This window comes from Kwoniella newhampshirensis, chromosome 5, assembly GCF_039105145.1.
Source record: "Kwoniella newhampshirensis strain CBS 13917 chromosome 5, whole genome shotgun sequence".
NCBI classification, from domain to species: domain Eukaryota; kingdom Fungi; phylum Basidiomycota; class Tremellomycetes; order Tremellales; family Cryptococcaceae; genus Kwoniella; species Kwoniella newhampshirensis.
The window spans coordinates 1367164-1392626 of NC_089959.1; the positions used below are offsets into that span (position 1 = coordinate 1367164).

Below are 25463 nucleotides of genomic sequence, written 5' to 3' on the forward strand. Positions count from 1 at the left end.
CAGCGAGACACAGGTGAGATCTAAGTACGAGCGAATGTATTATATCGTAGTGTCATTACTTCGTTGCAAACATATCAGTTCATCTACATCACTTTGGACCCGAGACCCTTTTCGCCTCTAATACCGTTCATAGCGAACCGGGATCTCAAGCAGCTCTCAGGGCTCTCAACCTCTCCATTGCCATCAAATCCCTCTCAATCCCCTTGATCAACTCTTTCCTGTCCACCGTCGTACCGCTTATCAATCGGACCCCAAGCAAGACCTTGATAGCCTTCTGAACCTTTCCGCTCTGTTGACCCGGGACAGATTCCTGATATCTCACCAGGATGGACAAGCCGTGGGACAGCGTTCCAGCGTGTGTCATCAACAGCGAGGATTGCGCAGAAGAGAGGAAGATGATCGTGTCAAGGAACACAGTATGCGCGACCGCTCTGAGTGGCTGTGGTGTGAAACGAGAACGATGCGTCAGTCTTGAGTCCTCAAGCTCTATGGACAACGACCGAGAGACAGTGGCCTCCGAGTTATGATCGAAGATGTAAACCCCACTCACTCCATTTATACACCCTTTGTCCAGCGAGAGAGTCAAGAGCCTATACCAATCCGGCCAAATCCTCGTCCAAAGACTATTTAGCACATCGTCTTCTGCCCTGCCCTGTTCTGCACCTGCATCTCGCAGCGCCAGTACCGATAATCTGAATACTGCGAAGACAAGCGAAGACAGTTCCGCCCCGTCTCCATTTGAATCTTGGAGCGTGAGATAATCCGCACAAGCCCGCAGACAGAGGGAGATTGATCTTGCTAGTACTGGGTAAAGAGATATGATCTGTTTTCGGGCTGATCCCATTCGGACATCGAGTGAAGCGAAGAGGAGGAAGACGAAAAGATTGACTTGGGTAGAGCCGGCCTACAAAGTAGATCATCGTCAGTTGCGGTCTTTTACTTCACAAGAAAGTAATATATGCACCTCGGAAGTCAAGCTGCCCACATTCTGGCCAATGACGCCGGGCGCAATCATTTCCGCTTTGCACAAAACCGTGGCAGCCTGCGACAAAATACCATTCGTAACACCGGCATCGGTTGCACCGCTTGCAAACGACGGATGAGTCCGTACGAGAATCTGAACACAACCTGGTACAGAATCCGTCAGAACCCGACTTTGCTGGGTTGAAGATCTTCCATTAGACGAGAGTCTCTTGGGGAATGCATCAACCGCAAGGAACTAAAGTGTTTTGTTTAGCAGACGGTGTTCCGGGATCATTGGACGCACCTTAAGCAGGGTGTGCAGTGTCACGGGCGAAACATTCAGTCCATTCATGGCCGAACCTATCACATCAAACAAGACTGCCCGAACAGTATCCTCTGTCGATTGCCCATGCGCTATTAACCCAGAGATTTTGCGTAATTGCGACACGGTGGCTTGCTCGACATTGAAGCGGGTTAAACATAGATGCAGCAAGGTCGAGCTTTGGTGCAGCAGTGTCTAGCGTGTTGCTTCATGTCAATTCTCAGATAGCTGTACGCTGAGTGGTAAAAACACTCACCACCGATGACCATGGGTCCACCAGATTCAGGACCGACGCACACGTCTTCAGAGCAGGGTTGGGTTCGAACTCGATCGCATCCCATTCAGCCACATGTTTGCTGAGTCGGACGATGAAAGCTCCGAAGTCTACGATAAGGGTTTGAGCGATCCTTTATGTCGTTGCACCTCCTAGCGACCTACTCTGCGCCGCGTCTTCAGACAACTCCACCTGCAAGGTCGCAGTCGCGTGACACAAGGACGACAATACCTGTTCGACAGTCTGTCGACCTCGTTTGAGCATCTCGGAGCTGTGTGATCGATCAACAAGGTGGACAAGTAGAAGCGAGACTTTCAGACTTCCAGCCGAGCAGGCTGTGAATCACGGAGCGGAAATGCTTACAGTTCTTGGAAGACATTGTCAAACAAAGTTGGCTGAATTGAGCCCTCTACAGGTTTCTCAGCTTCGTGCAGTAGCTGCAAGGCTTTGCCCAGTTTTGATTGTCCTTCGCGTTGCTGACTTGTGACAGCGTCATTCTGTGGGTCCAGCCCCGTTAGCGATCGCTTTCTTTCTCAAAGATCAAATTAAAGCCTGGTCAGAAACGGTATCAAGTATTCTGGACTTACTCTGAAGAGTTGGAGGAACAGACCAGACCGTCCGAAGCTGAATCGATATTCAACACTTATTGCAGCGCTACATCATGATAAGTCAATAACTTACCTTTTGACAATAGTGCGCAAGAAAGTCCGACCTATTCGACGATCGACGTCAGCTTCGGGGCGGGAGGAACATCGCAGAAACCGAACTCTTACTCTGCTCTATTACGGCTGAATCCGGATACTCGGTCTCGGTCTCCTTGACTAAAACAGTCGCGATCGTGCCAAAAACAGAGCTGCCCCAGTGAGATGATATAAGCGCAAATCTTCCAAGACGAGGTGGTCCAATGTGGGTGCAAGGCAGAACAGCAATATAGAGCATCATTCCCGCCGGGCGTGGCTGCAAAGGACTAAGGGTCAAGTTTAACATCACTCACGGTATAGCCCTGATCACGCTCTCCCTGTCCATCCTTATCACAGCCGTCTGCAAGATCTGCAGTGCCAACAATCTATTCTCCACACATTCACACTTGTTCACAAATTCCGCCAATGTTTGCAAAGCACTAAGGGCGGCCAGCTCTACCGGTCTCACGTTTTGCTAAAGATTTCAGGGCATTCATTAGCCGCCTTTTCTCTATCAACGAGTATCATACTCCCTCGACTGACTTTGAAGAATGTGATCATGAGTATATCCAGTATGACCCTCTGAGTGAGGAAATCGTGCTTTTCCAGTTCGTTTCCGAATTCGACGACAACAGGAACAAAGAGTGACCCGATCAATACCGTCTTTTTGACTTTACTTCCGAAAGTCTGCCCCGTGATCAAAATTCTGACTGGACTGTCCAAGGCAGATCGGAGGGAGGGAAGTAGAACCGCTGTGATACCGTCGATAGGATTTGACCAAGGAAAGACGCAGAATGACGCGACGTGCTGTTGGAATCGCTGTGCTGCCATCCATATAACAGGTACGGACGATGCCAGCATCTCCAAACCCAATGCCAGGAGGTTGGATCGCACCATTTGCGCGTCTATCAACGCGGATATCGTCTGAGACTACAGTGAGGCATGATGTTAGCCGTTCGATACTAGCTCGAATTCTGAAGCCTTCACTCACAGATCTACCAGGTCGGAGTTGAGTCACCGCCGCTGCTTCCTCCACGAGCAATTCCTCAATCACCTTCCAAGAAAGGACTGAATCCCCACGTTAGCTATGATCCTCATCCCTCTTTGTATCGATGTCAGGCACTCACTGGGCCAGCTTGGCAACGCCAGCTGCAACCGCCTCAATCTTCCAAGCAGTATCAATCGTCTCTCATCACTGCTTTGAACCAAAAACTCTTCGAAGCAAGTTGACATAGCTTGCAGGTGTGTTGGCAGCAAACTCTTCAGAATGATAAGATTATCCGGGATCGCTTCCGTATTATCAAGTATTGCGTCGAAGAATAGTAGGACGAGACCGACAGCCGATGCTCTCCAACTGGTCTGCTCAAAAGTGACTGAATCATCTGCGAACTCCAAGATGAAGGTGAGAAGACGTTCGCGGACTTGGGCACTGATAAGTCATCGTCGTGAGCATTTGTGATAGTCCGTACGTAGCAGTATGGGTAGCTTACCGCTCATTTGAGTTAGCGTCAAGCTGCCTTCTTACTGTCTGCTCAAGTGGGACGGGATTTACGCTCAGCAGCTTCAGCAGCACTCGCGCTCGTTTGTGACGATCAATAGCAAGGTCGATGAGCGGCCAGATTCTAAGTAAAAATAAACTAAATGACAACATACCAAGTTGAAGCTGATCTTTCAACTCACACTTCGTAGATCTGAGCACAGGTGTGATGCAACTGACCGTTGATAAGATGCACACCTTTGTCAGTGACACTAGCATAACAAATAGTAAGGTCATTGAGGACTCACGAATCCATCCACATTGTTCACCATGGTCGCTTTAGCAAACAATAACCACAAGAAGTCGAGCACCATCTCCACCGGGAACATTGTTGTATTCAACAATCTCGCAGCGGCGAGCACCATCCCAACGTCTAGCGGCATTCGGCTGCGAGGACTCGTCATCCGACGCTTTTTCGACAGACTAGGAACAGTGTGATGTCAGTTTAGTAGTTTGCCGAAACGTAATTCATTGGAAGAATTACCTGGCCGGCTGCTTGGTCTCCATTTCCGAGGTACTCAATGAGCTCATTGCAACATCGTCAAGCGATACTCCATATGCTCGAAGCACAAGCAACATGCTCTGTCTGACGAGGTCTAGCCTAAGGTTCCGACCCCACATAAGCTCCTGTTGCCTTGGTTGCAGTGAATACTAAGACGACACTTACTCAAGCTGTCCCATGATGTCGCCCCCGACCGCCCCCATGTCCTTGAATACCCCACCTCCCACTTTGGCACCCATCTCTGCAAAGCCCGCCGCATCGATAGCTTGCCCGTTTGCATTGATAGCAATGACGAGATCGAGTCTGGATTCCAGCGAACTTCGCATCGTGGCTTGCAAGTCAACCAAGTCGAGTAGGAGCGTCCAGGGGATGTCAACGCCTGAGAAGGAAAGAACTCTCATCCATCTGCAGACTCGAGCCAAACCGTCTGGGCCGTCTTGAGATGTGGAACGGGAAAGCGCAAAAATGTCGGGTTCTGAGGAGGTGCCTGTGTCTCCCTGATGGCGAAGTAGGCGTGGAAGAGACCTGTAGACAACGTCCTGGATGCCGGAGTGTCAGACATCCCGAGCACAGGGCTGATTGCACAGACGCATCATACGACTTACTTGATCTGCTAGTGTACCAAGATCTTCCAACCACGCGGTCAAGAGATCCATCAGTGTCGAGAAGAATAGATTGGCATCGAGCATCGCTGTCAATCGCTCGAGAGCAACACCAGCCATCTTCGAGGCAACCTGTGCATGAACTCATCAGGCTGTGATCGTCCATGCCTCAGGCGGCGCCACTTGGGCGATCGCACTCACCTGTTCGTCCGCAATATCGCTAATATCATGCATCAAGACATCACCGGCAGCCAGCTTGCATTGTTCGTACGCTATTTGGGCGTATCTATCGAACAAATTAGTCAGCTGTTCGTTCATCTTACTGTCTTCTCATCGTGCCAGGTCGTGTCAAGGTACACGGACCTCCGTCAATAAAAGAAAACTCAGGGAAAGACTCACTGAGCGGGATCTTGGTCATGTAATCCCTTCAACCATGGTGCGACATACCTCAACAGCAATCGTTGTCTGTCCTCTTTGTATACGGAAACCGAAGAAGTGCCCTTGACAGCTCCTGCCGTTTGTCTAACTCCAGGTAATCGTTTGTGCTTACTCGCATAGCTCTTGACAATTTCATGAAGGCAAGTGTCCTGAACATTCCATCAGATCAGCTTGATCGTGCCATTCTTGGGTCCCAACACCGGAAGACCTCCTCTTTTCCTGACACATTCCGAGAGATAAGATGCTTTGCACTCACCTCAGCCATGACCCAGGCGACTGCAGCTTTACCCATCCTTTCTAGCGCATAGGGTGAGCAAAGCAAACTCGGCCAGGCTCTGTTATTCATCAATCTCAACCCTTGCTCATTCACCGTCAAGTCGAGATCATGCAGTAGGACCTCTATCCCCGAGATCAGGAGTTCAACCGTTGGCGAGGCGTCCATGAGCAACGGCAAGGTAAACGAACACCATTCGTTATCATCTTTAACCAGCTCTTTAGAAATGGCCCGCTTTGAAGTGATTGAGATCAGACCTGTCATGCGGAGTTGATCAAGAAAGAGAACAGCAATGCGATCGTCCATTATTGTAAGGTCTGACGCCAGAGTAGTGGACATTGTGGCGAGGGAGAGGGTTTCGTATGCCTTGTCGTTGACCGGTGGCACTTCATACTCGTCGTGATCTGTTGGAGGAAGTGGTAGACCGGACGGCGTAAGAAGTCCGTCTGAAGGTCGTTTCTGTTCCACTATACTCTGCTCGGCGTGATGAAGCGACGTAGTAGAGGGCGCTCGAAGTAATGCCGTGCAGTAAGCGAGATATTTGTCAGAAAAGACATAGCCCTGTGCAAGTGGTGCATCGAGACCCATCACATGGGCGTAATCTGATGCGGCAGAAGATGCTTCGGCCATATGAGTGATAAGGTATTCCTCGTAGACCTTGATATTCCTCTTCAGACTCAGAGGGTCTGTATCTCGTTTCTTGCCACTTGTGCCGGTGTTGGTGATCCGAATAGATCCGCTCGATATTCCATTTTTTAAGATCTGGTACTGGACCCACATCGCTCCGTATAGGATGGCTACTTCGTCGTACGTCCTTCTCTTCAATTCTTCAGGAGACAGACTAAGATAGCCGCAATCTCGTTTGAAGCACTGCAGAAGTTGCTCGAAAGGGATGGCGAATGGGTTCGCGCCTTGCAATGATATCTCATCGATAACCACGTCTCGTCCATGTCGACACTCTCCTCGTCCGCTTTCGTCCATCTCGTCAAGACATGTCGGATGGAAGAACCGTTGACACCCATTCGTACATGCATATGCTTGAGCTGTGGATCCCCACAAAGGGTTGCGACATCCGCCACAAAGGGTCATATTGAATAAATTGACCAACGAAAGTACGTGTTGGCCCACTCTGCGGCTGCTGGAAGAGGAAGTTCCTCGCGGCGACGAGCCGCACACGACTTGTTCGTCGGGACGAGGTAAGCAGTAGCTGAATTTGATATGAACCATTTGCGAAGATGTGTCTGTGGATGATATCGTTACAACATCATAGGAAAATATTCCGACCGAACTTTGATAGCAATGCAGATGCCGATCTTCTCTGCAGAGCGTACAGTGAAGAGCGAAGCCATGCAAGTCGTTGTGACAGACCGAACAATGGATCGGTGTCTCAGCTAAATCGTCCTTGGAGCTCATTCGCCACGGCAAGAAGTGATGATCCTCTACATCGTCCTCTCGAAGTGCCCTTTCCTGCCCGGTTTCCCATCTCGTCCTTTGCGCGTTGTACGTCGTGTTCGCCAGCCGGCGGGCAATCGTATTGTGGCCCAAGGTACCCGGAAAGAAGGTGGCAAGAAACTCAAGAGCCGTCCGTCTTGATACAGGCGAACCGTGGGCTACGACTTCTAGTAGGTCGAGCGCAGAGTCTGGCTTCGCGGAGATAATGAGAGCCAGAAGTCGGTGGACTCGGTGAATGGTGGTGAGCTTTGATGCAGTGAGGTCGATGGTGGACGAGATGGCAACAAGTATGCGAGGAACGAGGGCTGCTATCTTGAAGGTGGTCGATGTGGCTTCTCTTGCGGTATGTGTGGAAAGCAGACCTGCTATCTCCTCAGCTGGTGGGAAGAACGTGAACGAGGGCGATGTTGGAGAATATCGCATCCATCCAGGAGTACTTGCTGGCGGCGGTGGGAGGTCGTCGGTCGAGTCGGTGGATATAGCGAAAGTTGGGACGACCTTGGCTACTGAAGCCTCGTTGGTGAATGGATCTGGGGCCTGGTCAATGTTGCTCCTCTCTCTCAACAATTAAGGTGGACGATTTACCTTTAAATCCGACCGGCTCCTTCTTGGTGGAGCCCCCTCGCTGTTTCGCCAGCCTGACTAGTAGCTCTGCCATCCGTCCTTCCAACCATTCACATAGCCTCTCTGCCATGCTTTCACCCATCACATACAGTCCGTCTACGACCACGCCCACAACTTGTATCTTAGTTTCCATGTTGCATCTTTTGTACAGATAGCCAGCTATGTCCAGACATGCCGCTTGGAGGGCATTTGGTGGACAAAGAGGTCGAAAGAGGTGGGTACGATGTAGACAATCCACGTTGATGAGACTTTGCAGTACGGACAGCATTCGCGCTAGAAGATTCGGGCCAGAAAGAGCAGAAGACATTGATGTCCTGGGATCGAATGTATCTGCGGCATGCGGTGAAAAGACAGGTCTAGTAGAAGTGATTGGTGAGGTGACCGAGGAGAAACGCCCTGCTCGGCGCTTATTCTTGATGGGCGAAGAATCGAGAATTAGGACATCGTTCTCGCTGTGATCGACAAAAAGATCAAGATTCTGTTTCTCCGCCAGAACGAGCAAGCCACGAGTTTGTTCCACTAGGTCGTAAATGGCGTCTGTATCCCATTCTCCTTCCCTCAACACGGTTCTCTCTTCGAAATCATCGCTGCCTACGCCGTCGCCGACTCCTAATGAGCCGCTTGGTCCTGCTGCACTTGCGCTCGAAGTGTGCACGGCGGTAGTCGCAACAGCCGCAATAGCATGACCTAAACGTTGAACTCTTCCCTTACCTTTCCCTTTTGCTCGTCCACTGACCTCCCTGGCAGCTATAGCAGCTTTGTCGAGGAGGTCTGGGGCAGATTCCCTACTTTCCAGTCTGTCCAGCAAATGAGAAAGCAGTTTCTGAGTTTCGTACAGTCCTCTGTTCGACACAGCAGAAGATTGTGGTGTCCGGTTCTTCGTAGTGATTGTGGGTCTCCGAAATCGTTTCGGCTGCTCGGAAGTGGGACTGGGAGGCGGTAACGGATCGGGGAAAGAGATATTCCGGGACCTAGGAGAAGGCGGAGGCAGTGGGAAAGTCACATTCCGGGATGTAGTCGGTGACCGAGGTGAAGGAGGTATTTGAAGTGTAGGTGAGCGTGGGATCCCTTCCAGAGGATGTTGATCGAGGTATAGCTTTCAACGAAAGACGGTAAGCTAGCGCAGCTAACAATGCAGCACGGGACACATACTCGAGGTGGAGGTTGTCCGCCTGGTCGGACACCTAATGCTCGTCGAGCGTCGACGTTGACATCGCTTTCCCTACGAGCTGACATGGTCGAAGCTCGAGGTTGCAGCTGGTCTAGCCCCGCAGTCCTCATATACCGTGTGATGCCTTTGCTTGTCCTTGCTCCCTGTGGAGAATCATGAGATCAAACGAACTGGATACATGCATTTGGTACACGTCTTTCTGCTACGCGCATCGATAGCTGACTGCACGGACAATCAGTGTCACGTGATCTACCAATGCGGAGATGAGGTCTGTGCCCGAAGGATTTCCCCTGAAATGATTGAATCTCTGTGCGATTTTGAAGCGTCTTTTAGCTCGGCCAAATCAACGTCTTTGTATCCGCATTCATTCCTCATAGTAACAAACATCTTGTACAAGTATCAGACAAATCTGTCAAGCAGACCGTAGCAAGCGCCATTTGACTCGAACGAAGTTTGGCCTGGGAAATATCACTCCACCAGTCGGTATCATACTATTCGTCACCACCATCGGATCCAGATCGCGGAAGGAACCTAGAGAATCTACAGAGCGCAGCTGTGTCCTCCTCTCAAGGACAAATCAGCATTGCATCATGCCCACGCCTCGTCGAGCATCGCGACCCTCCACACCTGCTTCGACGACCTCTTCCGCACCCCAGTTCAGGTCCGGCTCCACGCCTGCCACAGGGACACCTCATCATCACAAGACAGCGGACGAGCTCGCCGCCGAGGAAGCCGCTGAAATCTTGCATCTCTCCACACCAACCACTTCGAGGTTGCGAGGAGCCAGCTTGGACGTTCTGGATGGTGGAAGTGCTAGGGCCTTGCGACATCGACGTCTGAACGAGGTGAGACAAGAGGAGGAACATCGTAAGGAGGAAACAGTCGAGCTCGAAGGCGATCCGGAGGAGGCGAGGGAGCACGATGAAGTGTCAAGAGGTATAGATGTTGCCACTACGATCTCCCACAGCGATTCAATAGCCGAATCTTCGAAGTCGTCGAGTCATGATGATGAGCTGCCATCTGCTGGTCTTTCTACTGGACAGATATTCGGGGAAACATCGCAGCTCAACGCCGGAGAGTCGGAAGTCGAACCAGACGACTCCGAGTCAGAATCAGAGGATGATTCCGAGAACGATTCCTCCAGTACTGCTTCATCCAATACAGTATCCACATCTGACGACGAGAGCGACAGCGATCCTGACGAAGACGAAGAAGACGAGAGAATGGAGAGGCTTTTGCAAGCTGCTAAAGAGGCTGCCCGGGCGAAAGGAAAAAGCAAAGCGGCGGCGGCGCCAGATGCGGGGCACGAGGCGGATGAGACGGTTCTACAATTCGATGAGGATCAGGTGGAGAAGAAGAAAGGGGCGTGAGTCGAGTCCACGCTCCGGTGCAGAATCAACCTGTTCTCGCGCTGACTTCCGTCTGTCACCTCTGTAGACCTATTCCTGACCTATCTATTCCCAAACTACCAAATCCTCATCTCACATTCTCCAAGGATGGAAGGGCTTCCGCTGCCACGACCTTGCCACGTATGACCGAGTCGGGGCCTTCCAAGCGACGATCGCCCAACCATGCAGAAGAGCAGGTACCAGAACTGGATAATAGACCATACGACCGTGGACTAAGCAGGAGGGAGAAGTCTTCGGTGAGCCTACCTTGCAAATCGATCGAACGAGGGATCCTGACAAACATATGTAGCAACCTCGAAAAGCAACAACATCTGAGCTGTGGTCCACCATACCCGTTCCTCGAACGGACTTGCTGCCTCAGATGAAGCGAGACTACCAGGCTTTGGCTCTCGCGAACAGTCTCGATCCTAAGAGATTCATGAAAGGTGGAAGCAGGTCGGACAAGGTTCCAGAGTCATTCGCCGTGAGTGACGTCTAGCCATCTCATCATGATATCGAGCTGATGTATCCGCCAGATCGGTACTATGGTTGAAACCTCCCGCCATATACGAGATACCACTCTGACAAAGGACAGAAAGTATCGGCCTGGACAGGTTGTCGCCGGACTTATCCGAGACGACGATACTGGATCGTACGCCAAGAGAAAATACGGAGACCTGCAATGGTCCAGGATGGAGAATGGACGAGGGAGAGGAGGGAAGAAGCAGGCCAAGTGGTAGAGGTGAGTGATGCGGTTCCACCGTGGCGTCGATTGGAGTGGTACTGACGAGGCATCTCAGAGCTGTCGTTGTCTGCACATAGTACGTGTGCTGGAAGACACTCGCATGCTTTCACCAGGTAAGGCGTGTACAGACGACTAATTGCTCGTTGCCTCGCAGATCCGTTGCACAATACCGTCATCCCTTTGCATTGTCATATAGCATGTTCTTCGATCACACTGCACACTGAAGCCGTTGAATAGAACAACCATTCCGGCGTTATATTTGCCACACTTGTAAACCAACCTGTTGAATTCCCGTAGTTCCGTTAAATTTTTCACATTCGTCCTGGTGCGCAGCGTGTTTGGTCTTACGCTTGTATGGTGGGTTTCGCCGCTTTGAGGGCCGAACCCCTATTGGTTCACACGATTTCAAGAGTCGAGCACCCCCTTTTGCCTACCCCCTCTCCACCACTATACCCGGCCTTTACTGGTCGTTGAAAAAAAACAAACCCCCCCCCCACCCAACCATAGCTATAGAGGGCAAAGCTTGTATCAGAAAGCTGAGCCCTCTATCCATCAACACCTAGATGGCTCCCGGCAGAATGGTCACCTCGTCTCGGAGAGCCGGGAGGGTGACCAACAAGACCAAACTTGTCATTTACAAAGGGACAAACAAGGTCGATCTGACAGCGGCGGAAACTATTGTGTGGGAAAATGAATCGACGGGCGGGGGTCATGCCGAAGCGACGAAACACCAACATGTAGGCGCAAAGGGAGTGGAATCTGGTGAACTACTGGTGAGTAACTGCATCCGCTCTACAACTTTCTCCTATGCATCGAGGGCGATTCATATATGCTCGATGCCATCAAAATGGCCTCCCAACATGGTGGGGTGTTGTGGACGTGGAAGGTTTTTTTGGGGGGGGCTGTGCCGGTATAGGAAGAAAGGAGCAAGCCGCGTGGAAATACGCGACCATTCATTCACTTCTTCCCCTATGTGTTCTCGTCGATCCTCTCGATCAGAACCGCCCTTTCCTTTCAGGCTCATGGTTGTTCGACCCCGGAGCTTCGGATGGCTGCATGGTCGTCGCTCCGGGACATCTCCTGGCCGATGCTTGACCACCGTCTCTCTGACATGAGGACCGTTTCTGTCATTCAACCTCCTTCCCAATCAGGCAATTCCACTCATCTTGACGCGGCGTTGTCATCGTTGTGATTGTTGAAAGGATGCAAAAACTGATGCGTTTACATCCTACCTCTCACCTTTCTCACAATTCCTCTTCCACCCAATGCAACCCTATAGGAACACCATCTGCAAGCAGCGTTATCCTCGGCGTCCCTCCTTCATTCCAGTTCACAATCGACCAAATCTTCGTCACCTAAACCGTCGTCATCATCCACTAAACCCGAACAATCCACAGCGTCCGCCCTCAACTATCACATCCCAACACCGGATGCGACAGGTATAGTCGACAACAATCACTTCGCCCCCCTGTACCAAGCGACGAAATATGTTGAGCCGGTTAACTACATCCGATTCTCAGATACTGTGGAGGAGAGTAGCGGCGGTTGGGGAGGACTGGGTTACTGTATGGACGATAAGGATGTCAAGTGGTTAAACGAATTTAACGCGAAAGCGGAAGGTTCCAGTGGAGGTGAAGGAAAGGCCACTCCAGCGGCTTCGTCACCGCAGACACCTCTGAAGGAGAGTCAGCAAGGTGGTAATCAGCTCCCTAGTGCTGGGAGAGGAATGAGAGCGAAGGGGAAAGAGAAGGAGAAGGACAAGAACGAGACTACACCTTTGCCGTTGTTCATCTCCGAAGACACCTTCGAGTATATCATGGGGGTCTTGGAGAAGTATGCGGAGGATAGTGTACCCATGCTGCATACCGTGAGTCACTCAGTCGATTGTCTGAGCAGTTTGGTTACTGAGCATTGCTTGACGTTCCACAGAACATTACTCTTCTTCCGCCTTTCTCCTCTGTTGAACCTATGTTCTCTTCTCCGATACCTGCTGCTTTTTTACCGAGTAACGAGATTCCGCGAGGATTGCCTGACCTCAAGGTGTTAGCGAGAATGGCCCGGAACATTTACCCTCACTGGAAGGCTCGGAGAGAGGAAAGGAGTGGGAGATCCATCATGCCTGCTCTCAACGTGAGTTGAGATGTCCCTCCCTCGCTTGAGTATCTGGTACTGATCACCTTTCATTTAGTACGATGAAACCAACGATAACGATCCCTACGTCTGTTTCCGGCGCCGAGATATCCGAGCTACTCGTAAAACACGTCGAACCGATAATCACTCCATCGAGCAGTTCCAGAAGCTACAAACGGAGCTTCGGAATGCCCACAACCTCGCTCAGATGGTTGGGCGGCGGGAGAATGAGAAAAAGGCTTTGTTTCAGGCGGATCGAGAGGTATGGGAGGCCAAGTGGAAGCTGTTCGAGATCAAGCGCCGCTGGCCAAGTCTTGGTATGACTCGAGAAGAGGAGGAGATCATTACAGGACGGCCGTTGTCGGGGGTTGCACCTATCACAATACCCTCCATGGCCAACGGACATCATCCTCTGCATCCTTCGCAGACGAATATACCACAGATGCGGAAGAAGGTTACAGACAAGGATCGGGACGATAGAGAGAAGAGAGAAAGAGCGATGGAAGCGGCAAGAGCAGCGGAGAGAAATGTGGGCGCCATGACTGGAAGGTCAAATGCGCCCGAAGCGTTGAAGGAGAGGATGATAGCTCTGCAGCAGAAGCTCGACGAGCTAATAGCGAAGAAGAAGGAAGCCGATTCTCATTGGGACGACTGTATCGATTGCTCCTATCAACCCCTCCCCCAACCTCATTCGGTCCATACTTTCAGATCTCTCGGTGCTCTTGACCCTCACTACTCTATCCGTCGAGGACGAGATTCAGACGAGGAGGACGAACCTGCACTGCCATCCTCCTTCCGACTTCGAAGGGGACGTGGCGGCGTTCTTCGTCTTGACAGGCGCACTGCGCTCTTACCCAGGCGACGAGGCACTCAGCCGTCTTCCCCATCAGGATACGCCGATTGGCTCTTCCCCGACACTGCCCCTACGAGATCGGAAGGTCGTCGTCCGAAATCGATTGATGAAGATGAAGAGGGACCGTTATCGTATCCGGACATTGTGAAGAGGAGGCTGAATGAAGTGTGGAGATACGACGTGGATAAAGGAGGTGCTTTGGGTGTCGGGATGGGTGTCCTGGAAGACCAGGACAGGGTCATTATCGATGATCTGGAATCAAAGTGAGTCAAGGTGATATCGAGTACGACCAGCGGCACTGACAGCCTCACCCTATTGCAGGTATGTGAGAAACAGAATCAGTCTACTTCGAGAAGACGACATCGATAAGCTTCGACCCGACGTCTCGGTACTTTCCCAAGCTGCGATGGCTCTCGAAACACCTATTGAGTTACCTCCTACCCCCGTCTTCGTCCGCCCACAAGTGGTTCCTCCGAATCCGCAACTCGTCGCGGCCCATCTCCAGCAACAACAGCTTCTTCAACAGCAACAACAGATGGAGCAGTTTCAGCGGTTCCAGCTTTTGGCTCAACAACAGGCTCTTGTTGCTCAGCAGCAGCAAGCGGCAATGGCTCAGGCTCAAGCCCAGGCTCAAAGTCTGCCTAGTCAGCAACAAGCTCAACAGCGTGTTCCCTCTGCAGATGGTTCGGCCACTGGAGGAACAGGATCTCCTGCTGTCAACGGACAGTCTCTGCAACAGCAGATGCCACCTCCCAACTCCGTCCCTAATCAACCTCAGAACGGTCGTCCGCCCTTGTCGAAGCGGACATCGCAAAATGGCCAATCGATGGGGCCACCCGCTCAGGCTCGACCGTCACTCTCGCCGACCAATTCTCTGCATCCCAATCAACAAACTGCGATGACCAAGAACGGCCAAAGCCCGCAAATGGCTAACGGCATGTTGTTACCTAACGGTAAACCATTTGTTCAAAATGGAAACGGAAATAACACTGGTACTCTGCAACAACAAGCTCAGCAGATGGATCCCCAAATGCAACAACGCATTCTTGCTGCTCGTTTGGCCGCACAATCAGCGCATCAGTTGCCTCAACAGCCGGCGAACCTGGATAGTCTGAACCCGGAACAATTGGCAGAGCTGACCAGAGTGGCGCAACAAGCTGGATTCGGAGAGAACATACAGGGTTACATCGATGCGAGGAACAAGGCGGCGTTATTGAGGATGGCGAAACTGGCTCAGCAGCAACAAGCGCAGCAAGTGCAACAACAGCAAGCTGCGGCACAAGCTCAAGCACAGGCTCAAGCTCAAGCTGCGCAGCAACAACAACAACAACAACAACAACAACAACAACAACAACAACAACAACAGCAACAACAGCAACAGCAACAGCAGGCGGGCAACGGCAACGGCAACGGTAGCGGGAATGGAGCTCCAGGACCGGGTCAGCCGGGATTTTCAAGCCCAGCTCTACCGACCGGTCAACTACAGTTGAAGCTGCCTCCTCATGCTGCTGCAAGACTGGGAGCGGCGGCCACTGCGACCGGTCAACAGTCCTCGCCCGCGCCTCAGCGTGCGTAAAACGCCCTTCGGCTCGCGCTCCAAGTTGGTATTGGTTTAAGCTCTTTTACGCATCAACTTCAGTACTCTCTCTTTGGACGCGTCCTGGACGATTCTTCACTTTTCCCTCCGTTTTGGTCATACAAGTTCCGGGTTCCCCAGAGTCTGGCGGTTTGTGACAAAATACAGAATAGCATTCGATATCCGCATTCCAAGCAAATCTCCCCTCTCCTCTCTTCAAAGGGTTCGAATTTAGTTGTACAACAGGAAGACAGAAAGACAGAAACGATATAGAAGTGGCAGTTGGATGATGGAGGTTGAGCGTTGTGTATCATAAGAGTTGGGATATCTGGGGCACGTTGATACGTACAGTACGTATGGTGTAGAGGGGGGGCGAAAGAAGGATAAAAGCAGATATCAAGTCACATATCATGCAAATCAAGTGGAAATTTTCAAAGTAGCGACGAGCGCAAATGGCTAAATCGGGTCGTTGCGTGCCTGACCGATGAACGATATCTTCACTCTTTGCGCTTGTTTCGTGTCCCCTCGCTGTTTGGGTTGGGCTTGTTTCTGCTTTGACATGGACCACATTGCCTGAGTACAACCCTCCCTCTCAGCACCAGGGGCGACATAATCATAGACCGGTCTGTGGGACATATGTACACTCAACTCACCAGTATCTGAGTCGATAATTCAATTGCAACATAGAGCTTGTTTGATACAGCAGATACGTCTCGGATCTTCCTTCGACTACGTCACTCCCACGCGTTTCATTCTACATCATTGCGATTCGTTCTTCTGCTGGGTGGGACCTCGATACACAAGACAACAAGTACGAACGAACGTGAAGATCCTCGACCAACCTCGCACCTGGGTCAAGGCTGCAGCTGGAAACCGAGAACGAGGTCGAGTCAAGATGTCGAGAGTCAAACATGTCAAAGGGGAGAATGAGGGTCAGTCTATCTGTACATGCTTTATCAGTTTGATCGTCTCTTCATATGGCTGACGCGATGTGTTCCATCCTTCTCTTCTTGCTAAAATCGCGACTTGACTCTCATCCTCACGACTTTGCAAAAATGATCATTGGAATCATCACCGTTGCTCTGTTGATGATCTGTTTCATGATTTCGCTGTCTCGCCCCGCGTATCGACTTGTATCTCGACGGTACTACTTGGATTCTATCCAACATCAATCCCACCTCAATCTATTCTCGCTCTTTGTCTCCGTTCTTCGTTAATGGACATCGTCACGGGACCTCCGCTTCACACGACACCCATCTTGCTTGAACACCACCCAAACTTCGCCCCTCGCTCCTCGTCATTTTCCCTTCGACACATACCGACCCACACAATCCCAACCCCACAGCAATGAACCAACTATGGCATTCAATCGTCGATACGATCCGTCAACTTCCGTCAGAGGAAGGACGGTTGACGCCCGCTCAGAAACCCACCATGGACGAAGCGATTGACAAGCTCTCCTCGCTGATCTCCCTTCGTCGAAATGGTGACAGGGGTTCTGTCCGACTTTCCGAACCGCCCTCCCATCCAACCACTACAGCACCCTCTGTCGTCATCTCAGCGCCATCACAACACCAACAACAACAGAGATCAAATACTCCGATCGGCACTGGCACTGGTGGTGGTGGTGGGGTCGGTGGTGGGGGAGTATCTACGCCTGGTTCAGCTAGTGGTGGTAGTAAGCGAAAGAGAAAAACTTCCTTCTCAATATCACCTGCACCACCATCCAACATATCTGTCCAAACAACAAACAATATAGAACTAGGTCAACCACTCTCGACTTCCTCAATCAATGGGACCGCACGAAGCTCCACACCGATGTCGAGGGAAGCTACGGGCAAACATCGTAGAGAGTTGTATTCCGATCAATTGCCTCTACAACCCGGTCGGAAAGTCGCTTTCAAGTTACCGGCAAACAAGAGTAAAGCAGAAGGAGGAGGGGATGGGCTGACGACTGGTGGAAGTGGGGGAGTGGGAGGCGCGAGTGGTGGAGATGATTGGATCTTGGCGACGGTGAAGAGATGTTTGGGAGATAGGATGAGGTACGAAGTTCAGGATGTTGATGATGGCAAGTGAGTGGGCGTTTCTGCGTGCTGTCCAATCTTGATATAAACATTCACTTCATCTATTCACCTTGATTCCTCCTGTCTTCGTCCTACTCGTCCTTCTCCAACCTCAAACCACTCAAGAATGATACATACATATGAATAGTGATTCACTGACGGCCCCTCAACTTGCAGCGCGTACAACACCACCCTCCGCTCAATCATCCCCTTGCCCGATCCGACCTCTCCAACTCACCTGTCCTCCCACCCATCCAACCTCGAAGACTTCCCACGCGACTCCCAAGTCCTCGCCTTGTATCCCGACACGACCTCCTTCTACCGAGCGACCGTCATCTCGGCACCTATCCCGGGGACGGGCAACGGACTTGGTGTCAAAGGGGGTAACGGACGGGCGGAACCGGGCGCGAAGAAGGGCGTGTATCGATTGGTGTTTGTGGATGATGATGAGAATGTGTCAGAGGTACAGAAGGATGATGTGGTAGCGGTGAGTTGGAATTTGACTTGCTCTGGGACGAAAGGATTGGATGATACGGATGGAAAAGTCCTTGATATGATTGGGCTTGAGCTGAGTCGAAGCAAGGAGAGACTTGACCCCCAGAATGACTGTGGCGTGCTTGTGTCCTGTTCACTGCTCGTCATCGAGGCGATGTGAATCCGCCAAACGCAAATACTGATATGGGTTCCTGCAGTTCCCCTCATGATCGATCACCGACCATTGATGTGAAGTCGGTCGTCCTTCATCACGTTAATACTCGAAACATATCGAAGAATGCTTGCTTCTCGACATGTGGATGGCTCAGCCGTGGGAGCGGAGAAAGCAGTTGGCAGAACACAAACGGGGAATAGCGCGGTTCTCGATCTATTGCAAGACATGGTGGTTGGCAAAGTCGAATGGAGACATGACGATCGTTTGACATCAATTATATCTGTGTATGCGACTATCGCTCATATATCTGTACAATGCTTGACATAGGGTGGACATGGAATCTTGCAATTTATCATAGTCACGTATCATAAAGTCATATGGTCGACGATGCCTGTAGAGCAAACGCTCTCCTTAGTTCCCCTCCATCCCTTACCATCTTTGAGATCCGGTCATATGAAAGATACGTCTCTGACGTTCGAGATGGAGATGAAAGACAGGTAATGAGGGCATTGTGATCACGATACAGTACGAGTCCTCGCCACCTCGCACAGCATTGCAGTTGCACAAAAGGAACCGATTCAAATTCCAGTGTGGACCTCCTTTGTAGTGCTACTTGTTCAAGCGGGACTACTGAAAGGAAGTCGTTTGAAAACGTACACACACGCACAGAGAGAGAGAGAGAGGAGAGAGAAAACGAACGGACTTGTCATAGATAGTTTTTCTTTCTTTGCTTTACAACGTGACCTCTTGAGATATCCCGGTGTCTTTGCTGCCCACACTTCAGTCCCAATTTTACTTTTCTTTGGCCTTGACCCTTGACCCTCGTTTTTTTCTCTCTCTCTGGCAACTCCCCCGCCCCGACCTTGTCTTGATCGCACAAGCACATAGCTGTGGCTGTATCAGGCTCCCAACGAACTCCAGTCTGTTCAACATTCACTCTATACATGATTTCATTTCGTCTGAGTTCCCGGACGATCATACAGATCTAGACTCTATTCAAAACCTCTAGATTGTCTAGTTATATGTACACTATTCCGTCTCGACATCGTGGATCTAGAATGAAAGGACGTGCTCGACCTCATCTATCTGACGGAAGCGTCGATCCTGCCCATGAAGATTTCTTACAACGACACGCCAGTATGTCCAAAAAATATTTTCACTTTGCTCCTGATCCTTTCATCTATCCACCTATCCCTTGATTCCTCTCCACCTTCGCGTTCTTCGGCTTCAGCTCGGCCCAACTCCATCTTCGATCGTCGCTGATGGACAACCAGCCGGATTTTACATCTCCATCGCATCGATCTTATCCGTCATAACGCTCATCTGTCTCTACTCGCTCTGGCGGGGTCCTACCCGCTCATACTTCCCTCAATGGTGCCATCGTCTTCGAGACCGACATCGACATCGACATGGTCGAGATCTCGTTGATCCTCAAGGTCTTGAGGGGTCTCAGACCAAACGAAGGAGCGGGATGTGGAGGGATGAGAACCAACATGGGAGGGGGAAGACGGTGTATTTGACAGATTTGAGGAGGTCCACGACGAACACGTTGAAGAAACCTCGGCCAGGATACGGGTCGAATTCACAATCCACTTCGTCGTCGTCGTTGAAAATCAACGGGGATGAAGAGAGTGGAGTTATTGGTATGGGTCGAGATAGGGATAAAAGTCGTGATAAAGAAGTGAGAGATGGTCAGCCGAGTTGGCCAGGGACGATATCGACTTTCGGCAATCCGACCGAGTCAATGATCGTACCGCTACCATTGCCGAACGGTAGTGACACGAGTCGAGGTACAATTCAAGTACTGCGAGAGGGTACCCAAACCTCACCGCAACTCGCAAGGACCCCAGGCCAATTACCATCGAGCGACAACGAACGTTTGCCCTTTGCGAATGCGTCGACCAATACCCCTCGAGGAGTGGGTAATCGGATATCGTCACCTTTGATCGATGGACGACCCGCTCAATCATCTCCACTTCGAACGACATTCGTGCTCCCGGACACATCGACGCAGGAAACGTCCTTGCCTTCGATCGACCCGCCTCCGTCGGTACCTCAACCTATGTCTTTGCCCACGAGTGTCCCACCTCCAGCTTCAGGACAGGATCGGGTTTCATTCCCCTTGAAGGGTGGTGTGAATTCCTTGAATGGTGGTGGTGCCAATGATTTGGTATACGCAGGGACATCTTCCCCCTCGACGATGCCCACTACAGATCAGGGAGAACAGAGGAAAGCGACCGTGTTGTCATCGACTCTCCCAGAAAACACATTCGCACATGCGTTATGATGCTCCGAGATCGCGTCTCGTCATGTTGTTTGGGCGGGAACAGCCATCGTGATATCGCAAATGAGTGCAATTGCCTTGCAGAAGATGTGAATGACGAAGAGTCGGTGGGGGTTGGTTGTCGCGCTATTTTTCTCAAACCGAACCATTGGATCGTGTCGGTCTCCGTTCTTCTTCGCGTGACGAGTTCGCTTTTCGCTGGCAACGATCGTACAGGAGTGTGAGGAGCCAGATGATCATATCAGCTGTTTTTGAGGACGTATGAGATGAGGAGGAGGAGGATGGGGCGGGGCGGTGGTGGAAAAGGAAAAATAGTGAGAACAGTGCGAACCTGTTATATGAAGAGACGGATTTTGACGGATACAGATGATTGATGACGGCTTTGCTCGGGTGCAGAGAGAAAAAGGGAAAACAAAGAGCCTCGTGCGATTCAGTGATCGGGTGTCGGATGACGGGATGATGATGGTCAGGCACGATGCGACGTGGTGATAACATCCCAGGTAGTTGCCCGGATCCAGTAGTAGATGAAAGATGACGTAAGGATATATCAATCAGTAAAGACACGAGGCACTCAGGGTTGGGGGTTTTGAAACAAATGTGGCACCAGCCAGACCCTTTGAGTGTGAGTATTATCCTGGTATTTGATTTGGATCGTTGGATCATGGAATCATGCATAGATGTGCTATTCAGCTGCTGAGACAAATCTTGCTGCTGGGTCAGACGGTATAGATGCATATCAAGCAGAGCTCAACGCGTGGCTGATGGTCCACTCACTAAGCATCACTGTATCTGTTCGAGAGCACTGTAAGTTGCAAAACAGTGCGGGGCGGTGTTGACGTTTCATGGACAAAGGACGCACGGATCCGTTGCATTCTCACACTGCGTCACACACCACCGTACACACACATCACCGCCTTTCTGGTTTTGCCACTACATCACTCGACATAGATCCAATCGTGCGAAAGCGTCTCATCCCTCTCTTCGACATTCCTCTCGTCCATCTTTGAGCATCCAATCCGCCACCTAGACATCTCGATAGTGGATATACTTCGCCCCGACTCCGACTCTGGGACAATCCAGAGTTAAGTCTCATCGAGCGCTCACTGGTGTAGCACACCAAACGACATACCACCTTACTCTTTCCTTCCTTCCTTCCTTCCTTCTCGTCATCCATTCCAACTCCCGTTCTTCTACTGTCTTCGGGCATTGGCGCGGGCAACATTCCTTAGGAACATGCAGTATTACAACACACCGGCAATGCCTCCCGGTCAGCCAGGGATTGGGATGGGGATGGGGATTGATCCCAGGATGCAACAAATGCAAGCGGCCCAGATGGGTCAGCAAGGCATGATGGGAGGCATGGGTGTGGGCATGGGAGGGTATGGTCAAGCTTGGAGAAACCTTGTGCGTCGTGATTCCGACCTTGCAGAAGTGCTTGCGTTACAGCGAGAACATGGACTGATGATGTTGGCCTTCTCAGGGGTATGATTACACTCCACCCCAAGCGGGATTCAAGCCGGAGGCAGGTTGGGGTGCGTGGGATCTGGTACGTCGACTGTTACCATCAAAACAATCATAATATCGTGCTCGGGGAGATCTACCGTCCCAGTGTACCACACTGGGGAAAATGACCTCACGTGGGCTATCATAATACCACACCTTTCCCTTTCTTCTGATGTACTGTATGATCCATTTCCCAGGCTGACCCTGTTCCAACCCTCACCAGGCAAACGCACAATATGGTGGAGGAAGACTCGAACGTTCATTCTTCGATAACATCGTACGTCTATGTCGTGAATATCACACCTTGATCAAGGAACACAACTTACAAGAAACGATTCCACCTGAAAAAACTCCCAACGGTCTCGTGAAACAGATCTCAAGCTTGACCAACTTCTTTGCGAATCGACACTTGTCCGAGGAAAGCGCAAGAGAGGCTCATAGGAGGGTTTACTACCAAGGTGAAGGCGCCGATGCGGGGAACAAGACGTTGGGTGGAGCGGCGGCTTATCAGGCTTACCTGTGAGAGAATGGTTCATTTTCCGGTCCTTGCTTGGGCGAGAGTAATCATCACTAGTACCTCTTATGCTGACTGTCGAGTTCCCTTCCCAGGATCTGGGATCGAGACCATTACTCTGCATACCATACCAACCCAAGTCAGGAGAACAGGGAGCGATTGGTGGGTCTCGCTGTAGCAGAACGTAGGTCATGCGATGCCCAATCTGGATGAGCACTGATCCGATTACAGTGTTCAGTCTTTGGGATAGAGTCCAGCCAAGAAGTACCCGAGCGACCACCGAAGAGGCGGCACAGTATGCTGCGGCTACTGCCAAGTACCTTTTTGACAGGGTAAGCGATTCACCCCAAAGCTCATCCTGTGCTTGTCACGGCTCATACGAATGCCCAGCACTATGACATCCCTCATCAACACTCGCACCAAAGATCGTCTCGCTACTCCGGTTACGGGGCTGACAACGACAGTGACTCCGATGATGATCGGCACATGCGTCGAAGAGGTGGTTATGGCCGTGAGTGGAGTACAGCTTTTCTGATTATGGGAAGCCGAACAATCAGAAGCTGATAATCTTCCTCCTGTGCAGAACAACAGCCATATGGGCCCATGGGAATGGGTCAAAACCCCATGATGAGTGGGATGAGCATGGGCCAGAATGGTATGATGATGGGAGGAGGCTTGATGGGCATGCCTGGGATGGGAATGTCTCAGCCTGGGATGGGTGCCATGGGGATGCCCGGCGCGATGCAGAATGGGATGATGGGATCGCAACCGGGAATGGGTATGGGCATGCAGCCGGGAATGGGCGTGGCGGGAACGGGAATGCAGCCGGGAATGGCGGGTATGCAGCCAGGAATGGGTATAATGAGTGGACAAGGGATGGGTGGGATGTACAACGGAGGATATGGCAACCCGATGAATGAAGCGCAAGCTTCACCAGTGAGTAACGTCTGTGATGCGCCATTGGAGACCAAATGAGTGTTCATGCTGATGAGGGCTGATTTCGGACACAGTGCATGCACCCTTACCACTATGGCGGTCAGTCGGGGGTCGCGATGGGCATCACCCCTATCGATATGATGGGAAACCCCACATTTCCCGGGGGACCAGGTAGAAGCTGGTACGGGTATGGTCAACAGCGTTATTTTTAGGTGAGATCAAGGGGACACTGCCAGAAATGACGGGTGACTTCGGCTTGGAGATTCAACATAAGTCAATTGGTGGAGGAGGGAGGAGATTGCGAGAGCAGAAAACAGTCAGGTGGAAGGGAGGGGCAAATCTGACCGAAGAGATACCATGAAAGAAACCAAGTCGGGAGGAGGGATGCAGAACTCCGTATTTCACTGGAATCGCTTAAACGATAGACCATACTGTACGATATCAGGATCCCACTTTGATGAAATACTGTAGGAGTGCACCGGTTTCCCCTGAAATATGATTCAAGTCTGTTACGTGTGGCGACTGCCAGAAGAGTGGCTCACTACACTCTACTGTACATCCGTGAGGTTATACATGACTGAGACGATGCAATACTTTTCGGCCACCTCTGTCAATTCCGTAATTCGTTGCACAGAGATGGAAGGAAAAGCGGTCGAAGGTATCCACCAATTCAATGTCTCCTGTGACTTGCCTTGGGCTCCTTTGTTCTCTTGATACAAGGTCGAGCGGAGTGGGGCGGGGGAGAAGGTCTTGCTGTTTTCTTTGACATATCCTTCCTTTGTCCTCACGCCGGCGATAGAACAGACTGACCCTTGATTGTCATATCCCTCTCCTTTGTCGTTGTCCTCTTTGAAGCGGTCCATCAATTAGTGCCGACCACTCTTCCAGTACATTCCGTGGTCTAGCGTCAGAACGACTTGCCCGGTTTCGCTGTGACTGTTTTCGACTCCCAGCTCTTCTCGTTCTTCCTCACTTTGATCCACACGACGGGTCATCGTCGCCCCTGACCCTGATTCATTCGCTGCTGTACAACAACTTACAAGACGCAATCAGCTCTTCCCCCCCTTCCAAACCAATAACCGACAACCGACAACCGATGGCCTTCGCCCTCCATCCCCTCCTGTCGACCTATCCCGGGGCCTCGTTCTTCCCCAACGGGAACGTCAACGGACCCCACCTCGCCCACGCCCACGCCACCGGCACAGGGTTGTACTCCCCCGGATACTGGGCTTACGTCCCCTTGGACCCCCCGCCCAAACCGCCCTTCGAGTGGGGCCTACCCCCAGCCATCGTGGCCATGCATGAGGGGCGGGGCACGGGGACGTACGGGCATACGCTGGAAGGTGGCGGGGCGGGGGAGAGGTGGGGGACGAGATATGGATGGCCGAAATATGGGCCGATGCCGCTCAAGCCTGAACTAGGAGGATTTGGTGAGTCAAGTAGTGGCTTGTCGTCTCGTGTGTTGTGTGTTGTGTGTTGTGTGTTGCGTTGTTCTGCTTCTTCTCCTTTTGCGTTAGCGTTACTTGGATTGGACTGGGGTCAGATTCGGCGCTGCGATTGGAGTCGGGGCAGGGAATGGGGTTGGACGTCGGTCAGGTTGTGCAAGCACAGTACCATAGCGTACAGTGTCTGCTTCTACAGTAGCTTTGTTGCCATCGGTGCCCTCACGATTCGACATCCCACAGAGAGAAAGAAAAGTGTCATACTGTCCTGTACTGTATGTACAGTACGAGTACTGCCAACTCCACCCGTGAGGCAGGAAACTACTGTCCTGTACTCGCACTGTACAGCTCCTGCTCCTGGTTCTGAAACCCCCGATCCCCGTACCCATATACAACAGAAACAGAGACCTTACTGACCGACCACCCCTCCACTTTACAGTTGGCAAGCTCAACCCGTACGGACGAAGCTGGCCTCATGGGTATTACAATTCCGTCTACTAGACCAACCTCGTACGACTTTGGTCGTGCTCTTTCTGTCTGC

At 51.4% G+C, this 25463-nt stretch overlaps 7 protein-coding genes across 7 annotated transcripts; 6 read left to right on the top strand and 1 right to left on the bottom strand.

Annotated features, from left to right (window-relative positions):
- Window positions 1-145: 145 nt before the first annotated feature.
- On the bottom strand, window positions 146-8904 carry IAR55_003068 (uncharacterized protein; the record flags this gene model as incomplete). The annotated part of the gene is made up of 25 exons (XM_066946178.1): window positions 146-439; window positions 551-904; window positions 965-1219; window positions 1268-1480; window positions 1542-1669; window positions 1724-1830; window positions 1923-2056; window positions 2147-2183; window positions 2241-2271; window positions 2333-2412; window positions 2554-2714; window positions 2783-3169; window positions 3231-3307; window positions 3367-3668; window positions 3730-3861; window positions 3920-3951; window positions 4025-4199; window positions 4261-4377; window positions 4444-4817; window positions 4884-5012; window positions 5082-5166; window positions 5280-5467; window positions 5575-7574; window positions 7630-8764; window positions 8821-8904. 25 exons carry the CDS (start codon window positions 8902-8904, stop codon window positions 146-148), a joined length of 7011 nt encoding a protein of 2336 aa, XP_066803679.1.
- A 525-nt stretch (window positions 8905-9429) lies between these two features.
- IAR55_003069 (uncharacterized protein) lies at window positions 9430-10967 on the top strand (the record flags this gene model as incomplete). Its single annotated transcript, XM_066946179.1, has 4 exons — window positions 9430-10205; window positions 10277-10484; window positions 10538-10711; window positions 10764-10967. The coding sequence occupies 4 exons, from the start codon at window positions 9430-9432 to the stop codon at window positions 10965-10967; spliced, it is 1362 nt and encodes a 453-aa protein (XP_066803680.1).
- Window positions 10968-11535: 568 nt separating this feature from the next.
- IAR55_003070 (uncharacterized protein) lies at window positions 11536-15531 on the top strand (the record flags this gene model as incomplete). Its single annotated transcript, XM_066946180.1, has 5 exons — window positions 11536-11745; window positions 12252-12839; window positions 12902-13102; window positions 13161-14218; window positions 14277-15531. 5 exons carry the CDS (start codon window positions 11536-11538, stop codon window positions 15529-15531), a joined length of 3312 nt encoding a protein of 1103 aa, XP_066803681.1.
- A 1347-nt stretch (window positions 15532-16878) lies between these two features.
- IAR55_003071 (uncharacterized protein) lies at window positions 16879-18298 on the top strand (the record flags this gene model as incomplete). The annotated part of the gene is made up of 3 exons (XM_066946181.1): window positions 16879-17603; window positions 17772-18081; window positions 18287-18298. 3 exons carry the CDS (start codon window positions 16879-16881, stop codon window positions 18296-18298), a joined length of 1047 nt encoding a protein of 348 aa, XP_066803682.1.
- Window positions 18299-19301: 1003 nt separating this feature from the next.
- On the top strand, window positions 19302-20530 carry IAR55_003072 (uncharacterized protein; the record flags this gene model as incomplete). Its single annotated transcript, XM_066946182.1, has 2 exons — window positions 19302-19380; window positions 19518-20530. 2 exons carry the CDS (start codon window positions 19302-19304, stop codon window positions 20528-20530), a joined length of 1092 nt encoding a protein of 363 aa, XP_066803683.1.
- Window positions 20531-21760: 1230 nt separating this feature from the next.
- On the top strand, window positions 21761-23692 carry IAR55_003073 (uncharacterized protein; the record flags this gene model as incomplete). Its single annotated transcript, XM_066946183.1, has 9 exons — window positions 21761-21931; window positions 22008-22073; window positions 22254-22307; window positions 22404-22549; window positions 22640-22728; window positions 22776-22876; window positions 22935-23055; window positions 23128-23480; window positions 23555-23692. The coding sequence occupies 9 exons, from the start codon at window positions 21761-21763 to the stop codon at window positions 23690-23692; spliced, it is 1239 nt and encodes a 412-aa protein (XP_066803684.1).
- Window positions 23693-24576: 884 nt separating this feature from the next.
- Window positions 24577-25423, top strand: IAR55_003074 (uncharacterized protein; the record flags this gene model as incomplete). Its single annotated transcript, XM_066946184.1, has 2 exons — window positions 24577-24910; window positions 25362-25423. 2 exons carry the CDS (start codon window positions 24577-24579, stop codon window positions 25421-25423), a joined length of 396 nt encoding a protein of 131 aa, XP_066803685.1.
- Between the last annotated feature and the right edge of the window lie 40 nt (window positions 25424-25463).